The sequence below is a fragment of the Stenella coeruleoalba genome (assembly GCF_951394435.1).
Source record: "Stenella coeruleoalba genome assembly, chromosome: 5".
Classification (NCBI taxonomy): domain Eukaryota; kingdom Metazoa; phylum Chordata; class Mammalia; order Artiodactyla; family Delphinidae; genus Stenella; species Stenella coeruleoalba.
The window spans coordinates 63,188,538-63,201,157 of record NC_137150.1 but is presented as its reverse complement, the minus strand read 5'-3'; the positions used below and the strand labels follow the sequence as shown (position 1 = coordinate 63,201,157).

The window sequence follows — 12,620 nt, the reverse complement described above, 5'->3', positions numbered from 1 at the left end:
GAATTTTTTAAAAAAAGGGTAAGGACAAAAACAAAAGAGAATATATACAAAAATTAAATTAGATCAATCCATAGGGTCCAATATCCAAGCAACAGAAGTTCCAGAAAGTGGGAACACAGAGAGAAGAAAATTACTAATAAAATAATAACAGTTCATTGTATACATGATTTCTGCACTGTTCTGAATGCATATTATACTTCAAAAAAAAGTTTAGAAGTGAGTGACAATTCTTTTTTAAAAGGTTTTAAAGGGCATTCCCTGGCAGTCCAGTGCTTTCACTGTCGAGGGCCTGGGTTCAACCCCTGGTCGGGGAACTAAGATCCCGCAAGCCACATGGTGAGGCCAAAAAAATAAAAATTAAAAATAATTTTAAAAATTAAAGGTTTTCAAAATCAGATTATATAGGCATATGATATATAGGCATATGATAGAAAAAGTAACACACACTTGAGTACGTCTCTCACCAGCTGTATGATATTTGGCAAGTTACTAACCTCAGAGTAGTTACTTAACAAGATTACATAATAGAATAAAAGTAAGAATGCCTAGCAAGAGTGAGGACCTAAAAATTACTAAGTTTCCATTTACAGAAAGGCAGAACTTAACACTTACCCAAAGGAAGGCAGGACTCTGCGTGGCTGATCTCGAGTTACTGTCACTCTGATCTTTGGATAGTCACTTATTCCATTAGGAGATTTATTACCTATTTTTGAAAACCATTTGTAATTGTAAAAGAAAAACAAAAAACACACACAAAAAAACCTGTGAACAGTCTGCATTAGAAAAGAAAATCTGGACTTCCCTGGTGGCACAGTGGTTAAGAATCCATCTGCCAATGGAGGGGACACAGGTTGGAGCCCTGGTCCGGGAAGATCCCACATGCTGTGGAGCAGCTAAGCCCGTGTGCCACAACTACAGAGCCTACGCTCTAGAGCCCGTGAGCCACAACTACTGAGGCCTCATGCCACAACTACTGAAGCCCACGCACCTAGAGCCCATGCTCTGCAACAAGAACAGCCACCAAAATGAGAAGCCCACACAGCACAACAAAGAATAGCCCCCACTCGCCGCAACTAGAGAAAGCCTGCTTGCAGCAACAAAGACCCAACGCAGCCACAAATAAATTAAATTTAAAAAAAAGAAAATCTGTGAGCAGTCTATACTGTAGAACTAAATATCTTATTTTTTTCAAATTCTATTACTTTCTAGCACACATTTTGTAAAAGTTAAAGGAAAAGCTTAGTCTGTCTTTGCTCTCAGGTAAGTAGTAACAATTCACAGGAAAGCTTTACTAGTTTTGCTTGCTGGGGCCAACAAAAGGCATGAAGAACTCAATGATTATAAACTCTGTAATCTAATCAAATTGAGTAAATTTTTCAAACTGTTTCTTCTTCTCAAGAAAACAGAAGTATTTTTAAATGAAAATCTGCTTTGTTACTACATTTCCCTGGAAGCTTCTAATACCTACCTGTGAGATGGTTACTATACCTCAAAAAAGGGTAACAAAATTTTCGTCAGCCACATTATCTGCTGGAGCTACTACAGGGGTTTGGAGTCCCTGAGGACTCCAAAATGCAAAGAGGTCTAAAGCTCAAAGTTTTTTCTTAAGTCAGTAGCAGCAAAACATGAACTGACCTGCATTCATTTGTTTGTAAAACCTGACTTGAATCAATGTTCAATCCTGTTGGGGTTTTTTTTTTTTTTTTTTTTTTTTTTGCTGTACGCGGGCCCCTCACTGCTGTGGCCTCTCTCGCTGCAGAGCACAGGCTCCGGACGTGCAGGCTCAGCAGCCACGGCTCACAGGCCCAGCCGCTCCATGGCATGTGGGACCTTCCCAGACCGGGGCACAAACCCGTGTCCCCTGCATTGGCAGGCGGACTCCCAACCACTGCGCCACCAGGGAAGCCCCTGTTGGGGTTTTTTAAATAATATTCAATAAACAACTAAAAAATGTGGAATTCCCAAACATATCTCCAAGCATTTCCGATTTGAGATTGTGGATTTCTTTATATAAGAAATCTGCCCTAGGAATACCCATGCTTCTCTGACTAGGCTACACAAACCCACAGAAATATAGTGCTGGTACTTCAGGCACAAGATAAATCTACCATCCTCTCTATATGTCAATTTTCTGAACCCACAACTTCTCTAAAAGCTCTTTTTCCCCCTTCCTCTCAAACTTTACAAGCTTATCTGTGTGGCAGAGATCACAATCATTTTCAGGACTCTGGCTTCTTCCTATTTTTCCCCACCAGAGCATTTTATATAGTATATATAATAATTACAATTCAATTTCGGGGTCTAAGGATGATATAGAGGTTCCTAATCCACAAAACCATGAGAACTGGGAACCTAAGGTTGCTCCCCCATCAGATGATGTCCCTCAAAGGCAGGGTTTTATGAGTTTGTTATTTTATTATGTTGTTATTTTGCTATTTTGTTATTAAAGGTTTTATTATTCTATTATTTTGTTTTGTTATTTTGCTACTAAAGGTTTTATTATTTTGTTATTCCTGATAACTTAGCACAGTGTCTGACAGAGTAAGCTCTCAGGTAACACTTTTTTTTTTTTCTTTTTAATAAATAAACCCTGATCTAAGTCACATTAAAGACACCGATAAAGCAAACAGGAAACATAACAGTAAATTCAAAGACAATACTAAAGGAAAGCTATTTGCTTTTTAGAATGGTAGGGAGAATATATCTGTGTTCTCATCTGAAGCCAAATCAGTGTTTTCCTTTCACATTCCCAAAACTCAGAGAACACAGGCAGGAGGAGGTAGGGAAGCAGAAATGTTCTGGACCACCTCACCCAGTTTCAGCATGTTGTTCCAGGATCCGGAATCTGTCAGTTCAGAAGATGAAGAGTTCGAAAATACCTTAAAATCAAAAAGAATCATCTCTGTATTCACTCTTAGAATTTAAATAAGTCTTAATATGAAAAAAAAATCACTCTATTGGTGATGATTTAGTTACCTCACAGAAACTTCATCAATAAGACCAAAGGTTTAATTTGTGAAAACTCACAAAATGATGTAAAAAGTAACAATTCCAGATTCTTTACACATACTTAAACAAGAAAACCAGATGTAGAGTTGACTCTTGAACAACAAGGGTCTGACCTCTGTGGATCCAATTAAATGCGGATTTTTTTCAACAGTAAATACTAGTGTACTACATGATTACTGGTTGGGAATCCACGGATGCAGAACCTCAGATATGCAGAACCAAGGATCTGGAGGGCCAACTACGTGAGTTTTTGACTGTGTGGAGAGTTGGGGCCCATAACCCAAGCATTGTTCAGAGGTCAACTGTATTAGTAATTAGGCTCCTTATAAATATTTTTTAAATGTGCAATTTCTTAATCTTTCATTTTTTTGATCTCTATATCAAGGCTAATTAAGACATGAACATTTCGGAAAGAAGTCATTCTACATATTAATTCCTAAAAAGAGAATATTTCTAAAATTTAACTTTAATGGTTAAGTACAAAGACCAGTAGCCCCAGTGAAGCCTTATCCCCACTGACCTCTCCTGAAGGGACAACATTCCGTGTTCCATTACAAGCAGAAGTCACCATGGGCTTTGTGGTCAGCTGGAATGGGAATCCAAATAAGCTGGCAGCATTGTAGAGACTGTTTTTCACTTGGTGAATAAAGCAACCTAGGAAGTGTAATATAGATTACATATACATATATAGAGTACTTAAACTTTTAGCAAAAAAAAAAAAAAAATTATATCTTAGAAAAGGCCTCTCTCAATTTTTATTAGAAGTCCTATCTTCAACCATTGAGAGAAAAAGGTACCTGTAAAAATAATTTTTCTCATATCTGAATAACTGTAACTCCAGCATTAGCATTTTAGGGTTTTTTTTAGTAAAATATCTAGGAGGTTACAAAAGCATGAAACCATCCTTTTAGCAAATCACATACTGATTCACAAAAAAAAGTCCTGAAATGACAGCTTTTAAGCAATGAGTTCCCCAAAATATATACTGTAAAATAAATCTTTTCCAAAGACATAAGGGCATAACTTAGACAACCTGGAACATATAGTTACTAGGTATGGCAGAATTCTAGGAAGCATTACCATTTACTCACTGGTTTGTCCTTACTTCTCAGGCAGGTTAACAATATAGCTGTCCTAAACAACTACTTACTACCTTGGCTATATCCAGGATGGAAGTTAGTGAAGTATAAGATATGTGGCTCCTAAACGTCTAAGGAGGAAACAAAGCTATGCCTCTACTAGAGAAGATGTGTTGGAAGATCTCAGACTCACCCCTCCCTGCCACCAAAAATAAAGATTACAAAATAAGTAAGCAAATAAATAAGGGGGAGGGGTAGATTTCAATGCTTTCCCCACTTCCTCCTTTTATCACACTACGCACTTCTCACTTCCTACACTGCTGATTTGTTTTCTACAATTTCCTTTCTATTTCCTAATTAAGGTTTTCTAAAGCACTAGTTTGAGATAAAAGGGTCATCATCTTAACCATATTCTGCTTTAGAGAAAAATACCCTGAAAGTGCAATGGTGGCTTTTAAACATCAAGCACTCCAGAACATATAAGATATAAAATACTTTCCAGGAAGATAGGGGAATAACTTAAACAACAAGAAAGATGTGCAAGATGCATAAAGGAGAATCCAATTTGAAGTAATCTGTCACTATAGTTAGAAGTACCAAAATTTGCAAATGCCTTGTTTCTCATTTTAGGAACTGGAGAGAATTCCAGGTTATCCCTCTAATAATGTTGAGGGATATCACTTACATTCTACTGTGCTATAAATGGGAGAAAAAGAACTTTAGGGATTGGTGCTTATCATCCAGATTGGCATCCAGACTCCAAACGGCAGGAAGTACTCGTAATAACATAAATGCGTAATAACATAAGTGCGCACAAAAAGTATTGTGATATTTATTTTCCCATAAGTTTTGTCAAAATCTGAGTATGCCCCAAAATTATGTCAAAAGAGCTCATTGATTAAAAGAAAAAAGCAGGCAGGAAGGCCCACCTCATCTGTAAAATGAAGATAAGACCATCTTATTTTGCTGAGACTAAGTAGATCGCTTCAGATCCCTTTCATCTGTAAGATCATGAGTCTGCAATTCTAAGCTGCTTCTTCTTTTCACTCTTCCTTTTTTTGTCTCCAAAGCAGCCAACAGACTCATACTGTCCAATATAGGAGCCAGTATCCACAGGTAGTTACCTAAGTTTAAATTTAATTAAAATTAAATTCAGTTCCTCAGTTGCACAGCCCCACTTCAGGTGCTCAATAGCCATCATCTCAGAGAGTTCTATTGGCCAGCACTGCTAGAGACCTCTACAAACTCTACCAGAAGTATTATCTCTGGTACCCACTGCTTCCCCCTTGGCTTAGGTTCCCTTCTATAGTTTCTAGTCAGAAAATCTTAATATATATTTCATGGAAATCATAGACGGAGAGAACCTTAACATACCAGAATTATTTCAGGAACCTTCTCTAATACCACCATCAAAGTTTTTTGCTTTCTGTGTTTAACCACATACAGCTGTTTATTTATATTTTTCTATAAAATTGACTCACTTTTTTTTGCTAAACAAATGTATTTGTGAAAGGTAACTTTATATTACTACTGTTGATGTAAAGCAACCTTATTTGCCTTATGAAGAAATGAAAACAACAATATTAAGTTCTAGCTGGGCCTGTTAAAAAAGGGAAGATTAGCATGTATTAGACAAGTTTTAAATACATACTAGCATTAAATCAACATGTTTTCTGCTTAAAATAATCAGAAATTTAAAATAACTGAAAAGGATACAACATTTTTAGTTTATAACATAATTCAGATGATACTTAATGCTATGAATGTTGTATCTCCTAAAATCATTTATTTCTTGAATTGGTATCTATCCTGTGCTTTGGGAAATACTGTCCTAATGAATTCAGTATAAATTCCTGGCATTCAAAGTCCCTCTGTATTTTGAACTCTCTCTTTGGTCAACTTTTTCACTAAGTTCTATTTGCTATTTCCTGAATTACACAATTTCCCATACTGTTCCCTCTGCCTAGAATGCTTTTCCTTCCTATTGCTCTCTGTCGATACCCTATCTATCCTTCAAGACTCATTTCACATATTAGATCCTTCATCAAATATTTACTGAGACTCTTTTTTTTGTGTGTGGTACGCGGGCCTCTCACTGCTGCGGCCTCTCCCGTTGCGGAGCACAGGCTCCAGACGCGCAGGCTCAGTGGCCACGGCTCACGGGCCCAGCCACTCCGCGGCATGCAGGATCCTCCCGGACCGGGTCGCGAACCCGTGTCCCCTGCATCGGCAGGCAGACCCCCAACCACTGCGCCACCAGGGAAGCCCTACTGAGACTCTTAACCAGAAGAAAATTGGACAGTATTTTGTTACTACCTTTCTTATATCACTTATCATATCCTCATAGACATTAGTATTATTTAAGTACTTGTCTTAAAACCCCCCACTATATAATCATACACCCCCTACAACTTTAAGGTCCTTAAAAACAGAGACCCTGTCATACTCATTTTTGTATTTCCTGTGGAACAGAACACATTGCTCAACAGTAAGACAGGCTCAATAAGCACTCATTGGATTTAAATGAAGTCTTAACACAGACATGTCCACTCTACCTCATCCGGAGGTAGATTCAAATTCACATGCATTTTTGAGAAAGAGGAAAATATTACTATAGTATTCCACTGTGCCTTTTCCCTTTACTCTAATCTAGTTTTATTCTCTTCTACCAAGCAATGCCTAGCCCTTCAGATATAGGGAAGTAAACAATTTGAGGCAACAGATTACAGTGGTTCACTCAGCTATCTGAACTAGACGACTCAGTTTGAAGTAGTTTTTACAGTGTTTTCTCCCCCAAATTTAAAAAGCACCTTTTCTTTATAGGAAGATTTGAAAATGTGAAATGCACTTTCAACATACAGGCTTATTTATCTGGAAAGATACTTACGTCTCTGCTAACACTGGTTACCTCTAGTGAAGATAACTGAGTAGAAGAGGGACAGGAAAGAGACTTACTTTTCACTGTATGTACTTTTTATCTTTTGAATTTTGTCCACACATAAACTTTTCTTATTTAAAAAACTAACTTTTAAAATTAATATTTAATACCTAATCTCGGTCTTTTGGCTGGTATTTCATCAGTGTCCACTGTAGAAAGCAGAGTGCTGAAAAAAGAGAAAAGAGATATATATGCATATATTCATATACACACATATGCACTCCTACAAGTAGGCTTACTGTTCGTGCAACACACCTCCTTCCATTCACTTTGTCATAAAATGAGATCCAACTAACGTTTATGCTATAAGTAGGCCTTTATCATTTGAGGATGTAACACTATGGTTTCAACTATATGAGATCCAAAACTCCCTATTATATAATAATCTGTAGTCTGGCTAAAGTACAAACAGGAAACTGGTCAGAAATCACTTAACTAGTAAATGAATATAGGTAAAAGCTTAGGACCATGCTATTCCTTTTCTCGCCAGAAATGATTTAAGAACAAATAATATCCTTTTGCAAGATGACACCCTCCCCAAAAAAAGTCACTTTCTACTTCAGATAGAAGTAGACAATACAAGAAGCCTCAAAAGATAGTTCTCAGCCAGAAAAAGGTGTTATATTTAACCTCATTTTTATCATGGAAACTATATTACAGTGATAACAAAGAATTTGGAAATTCAGGAAATTTTTGGACCTATACCTCAAGAATGTTAAAAGTTCATGGTATAATCATCCTTCTAAAGATGATTATGAATGATCATATTTACAAAAAAAATGAACAGAATAAATCCCAGGAGAATACCATTCAGTTCATAACTTTAAACATCCCAACAAGACTTCCTATCTTCATCTGGACTGAAAAATGGCTTACATTTAAAAGAGTTGTTTTAGATAAAGGATGTGGTAAAGACCAGGAGTTTGACCTACAGGCCACTATTTCCCTGACCAGCAGAGATTCGCAGTAAAAATAAAGGACAGGGGAGAGGAAATTCACATTTCCTTATTCAATAAATATGTACCAAGTGCCTATCACACACCAGCCTCTGCACAAGGCCCTTGGGTCAGAATATACAAACACTACCCTTATATACCCTAAGCATCATTCTAGGTACTTTACAACTTGTTGTCAAATGATCCTTATATCAACCCTACAGAAAGGTAGAAAGAATACGTTAAAACCTTGCCCTCTCTGGAACACATGATGGAATTTAGCTCACAGCCAATTCATCAATGATCTGAATTCTCAGACTCATACATTAAGTAATCATCTTGTTTTCTCAAGCTCCAAGAAACCATCCTCCAATGATCTTGAGGCTTAATAAAAAAAATGAAATTAACACTTGATCATTAAAAGTTGGGAGGTTGGGCTTCCCTGGTGGCGCAGTGGTTGAGAGTCCGCCTGCCGATGCAGGGGACGCGGGTTCGTGCCCTGGTCCGGGAAGATCCCACATGCCGCGGAGCGGCTGGGCCCGTGAGCCATGGCCGCTGAGCCTGCGCGTCCGGAGCCTGTGCTCCGCAACGGGAGAGGCCACAACGGTGAGAGGCCCGCGTACCGCAAAAAAAAAAAAAGCTGTGAAAAGTTGGGAGGTTATGTATAGAATTGGTATGGTACTTTATTCTCTAGATTAATTCTTAGGGAAGGGGGTAGACACTATGAAATGGGACAAACCAACAGGTAAATGCTGAGAACAACTTTTAGTTTCCCAAAAATTTTAACTGAATTTTAGAGTACAGACTAGTGATCTTTTTAAAGGAATGAAGTACCTACTTTTTTTTTCTCATACACTAATTCTAAAGCACAGAATCACTCTCCCTCCCCAGCAAAACACACACACACACACACACACATACACACACACACACACACACAGTTGGACAGTTGTTTCAAAACAAGACAGCTGCTGTCTCTTGGTGCTAAGAGAACAGTAAGTGTAATCGAAAGGGCTCTGGGCAAGCTGTGAGTCTCACTTAACTGCACTTATTGCGCACAGATGACACTTGGGAGTGTGCCTTGTAAACAGGAGCCACACAAAGACAGTATTCCTTCAATTTTCAGTTTTCAACCTAAGAGCAGCAAAATATGATACAGCCCCATTTGTTGACAGCAACCAGCCTGGACTCTGACAAGAGAGATCCTAACCATCACCGACCAGTAGCTCCTTCCATCATCAGGATTCGCATCTGCACAGCGCGGAGGAGCTACTACGTCACCAGGGCATCCGCGACACGCACCTCTACCGCCTCCGCCCAGCTACCTGTTTCTGCCGAGCGGGGCCTGCCTGCCAGGCCCGGATCAGCGCTATGCCGGCCGAGCCCGGGGTGGGGGAGGGGAACAGCCAGGCCGGCGCTCGGGCCCCTCTCCTCTCACCTGTTCGAGCGCCGCCTCTTCAGGAGGGCCCGGGCAGGAGGCACCGGCCGATCACAGAAACGGAAAATGGTGCCGAGAATTCTAACCAGCCATTTGTACATACCAGGCCCAAGCAGCAGCGGCGGCCGACACACCCCGAGACGCAAACCCCAGAGCTGTCGCCGCCGCTGCCGCCTTCGCTGCCTCGGCCACCAACGCCAAAGCTCAGTCGCCGACTTGTGACGCAGTCCTAGGGCCCACAGATACAACGTCACCTGAGCTACAGGACGCCTCCGCTTGCCACCGCTTCTCACGTCACCTCCTCCCGCCCGACCGGAAAGCATCTTCGCCCTCAACCTGCGCAGGCGCAACCTAGGTCCCCACCTCCCGAGCCTAGCAACCAGAATGCCCGCGGGATGGTCCCGGCCCAATCGCTAACGAGATCGCAAGGGCTGTGGGCGGGGTTCTCTCTTCGGCGGAGCCAGTCCTGAGACTGCCCGCGGGACAAGGCTCTCGGGCCGCACGTGAGGGTTCTCCACCCGGGAGAGGGTTCTCCACCCGGTTCTCCTCCCAGCGCTGAAACACAGTAGGTGATCAGTAAATGTTTGAGTGCACCAAATAAAGGTTAGTCAGGTTAATTAACAAACGTTTACCCTGCTAGGCGCCCTTTACTTTTCACATACTTTATGTCTGGTATTTTACACGCAGTCACCTTCATTTCTCCCAGCAACCGCAGGCGATGCGGAGCCTTGTGCCCATTTTTAATAAGGAAATCCAGGCATAGAGCGGTTAAGTAATTGTCAAAAAGCTAGCTAGTGGCACAGCTGGAATTTGAACCACAGTCTGTAACAGCGCCACAGTCCCTCGCCCTTGAAGTCCGTCGGCAGAAACATGATTACAAATTACAAGATAATTGGCTGTAAGTAAACTATACTTCAATTAAATTTTTTAAAAGATAATTGGCTGCTGTGATAAAGGTGGGTAGAAAGTGCAGTAGGAGCCAGAGAAAGGAAAACCGTCGGCTAGGGAAGTTAAGGAAAGGGCACAACTAAAGGAAGGCTTCACAGAAACTTAAGGATGAAAAGCTACCTGTGGCCTACTAGTAGCTACTAGTCCCCCCACCCCCACCCCGAGCCGGCAGGGAGTGCTGCTAATTATTCTCCCTCTCTTATCTAGAGGTCCTACTTCAGGTTAATTATCAACAACAGAAAAGGACCCTCCCTCTTACTAAAGGAAAATCCACTCCCCTGGCCCAATACTCCTGGGAATCCTGAAATGTTTTTATGCCCCACGAATCCATCCCTGAATGCACTTGATCCTTAATCTGTGATTCAATTAAGGTCAGACTTCTAGATTTGCTTGAACTTCAACACAGGCACTCCCCAGTAAGCCTCATCATTTGCTCAATAGACATTCTTCCTAGATTCTTTCTGCAGCAAGCCACCCACTAGAGCCCCAGAAGAAACAGCTACCCACCTGTGGCTACCACCGCACTGGCCTGGGGGGATGGGGGCAGGTCCTAGAGGGTAGAAGCAAATCCTAAGTGTGAACATGGGCTCCTCCCTCAATTCCCTAAAATTTAGCTAACACCTGGCTGTTACAGATAGTTTGGGAATAATAGGAGAATTATTAATATAAAGCTGAGAAGATTCAGAAGTGGCTATTACAAGTACAGCATCTATAGCCCATTGCCTCCCAAAAGGATTCTGGGCCCCTCAAGGTCATCTCTCCACTCTTCTCAACAACTTCTACATGTCACCAACAGAAGATAATTTCCCTTCCACATTTGCATCTACCCGTTTCAGGCTGGACTCACAAGTTAACTTAAAAGATTACCATTGGCATTATTATGCAGGGCAGTTCAGCTGTGTCCCAACTGCCCATTCCACTATAGAAGTAAGTCTTTGCTTTTGCCAAACCAAGAAGACCACTCAAGTATTGGGAAGGAATTCTCCAAAACAAAACAGTGGTCTTCATTAAAACATAAATCAGAAAACTGCAAGCTGCTTTAGTTAGAAGAGCAGCTTCTCCCAGGTTCTGGCCACCAAGATTTAAGAAACTTTGGCATCAAGTCTCAGAACAGACTACTACGACACCACAACACAATTTTTTTTTCTTTTCCGGACTCATTAAGAGCACCCTCACATACCCAATACTGAAACAGGTCACCCGCCATGAAAAGTGGGAGGGCTTTGGGATTACAAACCTCAGTCCGAATCTCTGGACCTCATCAGCAAACTAACTCTGCCAGCCCCTCTGCGCACATACACCACCTCTGTGTTCTCCTAGTTCTCTAGTCACGCTCTGAAATGGAGAAAGAAAGGGGATTCAGCCTTACAGTCGCTTCTGCCTGCGTCTTGTCTGCCAGTTGGTGCCTTCGATGTCCTGTCGTCCACAGTAGAGGCGTGGACCACTGCCCATCCACCGACCAAGGAGTGGGATTATCCTTAACCCCAAATCCAGTACTGACGGAGCCATTCCCAGACTCAGGAACTCTTCACTGGAGGCCCAGAGGAGAATCCCAAAATCACACGTAGTAACAAGGATGCTGAGATTTCTGCCCTTGGTTTGGATAACTTGCACCCATGTACCGCCAGAGGAGCACAACCTCATTGCTTTAGTTTTCATAGGGTATCCTAACCAGTTACTCTAATTTTCTAAAAAGACCTCTTCTTCCTCCTCCTTCAGAGATCCTCTCCTTCAAGCCTTTCCATGGCCCCTCCCCCATCTTCCTCAAAACCTACCTCACAGAACAATGAAGACCCAGCCCTCCAATCCATTCTTTAGTCTTGCAAATTTTCCCTTTGCCAGCATTCTTGAAGTGTTAAAAGATCTCCTACCAATTTCGTTTTTGCTGACCCCTGTCAGAAGAGAGATCTGGGCCATTCGACTGAAGCGGGGTATGAGCCCATAGATGAGGTGTTGTTGGTTTGGGCCTAATGTGCCTAAAATCTAACATAATTCACCACCATGAAAATTGACTTCCTTCTGGGGACCAGCTCCTCTGGTACTCAAGAAAAGCGAGCCCTTCTAATAATGTGACTTTGATCTTATTCAGTCTGTCCAATAACTTTGGCCATATTATGCCAAAAGCAAGTATAGCTTTCCATGTCCTAGATTTTATTACAAAATTTGCTCACATCAACTACAAATGGCTTGTAGTTGCCTCATGTAGAGAAATAATAGCATCTGGCCCTACCTAAGCCTATTTCCTCATCTGCAAAACATAATTCACCAAACCC

The 12,620-nt window shown here is 41.1% G+C and overlaps 1 protein-coding gene across 5 annotated transcripts in view; it reads right to left on the bottom strand.

The window, feature by feature from the left end:
• Nucleotides 1–11,659, bottom strand: part of SENP2 (SUMO specific peptidase 2) — a 44,049-nt gene extending 32,390 nt beyond the window's left edge. The window contains exons 1-6 of one of the 5 annotated variants that reach the window (XM_079921840.1): nt 11,585–11,659; nt 10,855–10,897; nt 7,137–7,192; nt 3,530–3,663; nt 2,813–2,879; nt 613–703 (exon numbers count right to left, since the gene is read on the bottom strand). In XM_079921840.1, the coding sequence (XP_079777966.1) occupies nt 613–703; nt 2,813–2,879; nt 3,530–3,580 (209 nt within the window). In that variant the 5' untranslated portion in view covers nt 3,581–3,663; nt 7,137–7,192; nt 10,855–10,897; nt 11,585–11,659. Of the gene's footprint in view, nt 1–612; nt 704–2,812; nt 2,880–3,529; nt 3,664–5,017; nt 5,508–7,136; nt 7,193–9,399; nt 9,754–10,854; nt 10,898–11,584 lie in introns of those variants that run through there. The other 4 variants (XM_079921839.1, XM_079921843.1, XM_079921842.1 and 1 more) reach the window with 4 other exon arrangements.
• Between the last annotated feature and the right edge of the window lie 961 nt (nt 11,660–12,620).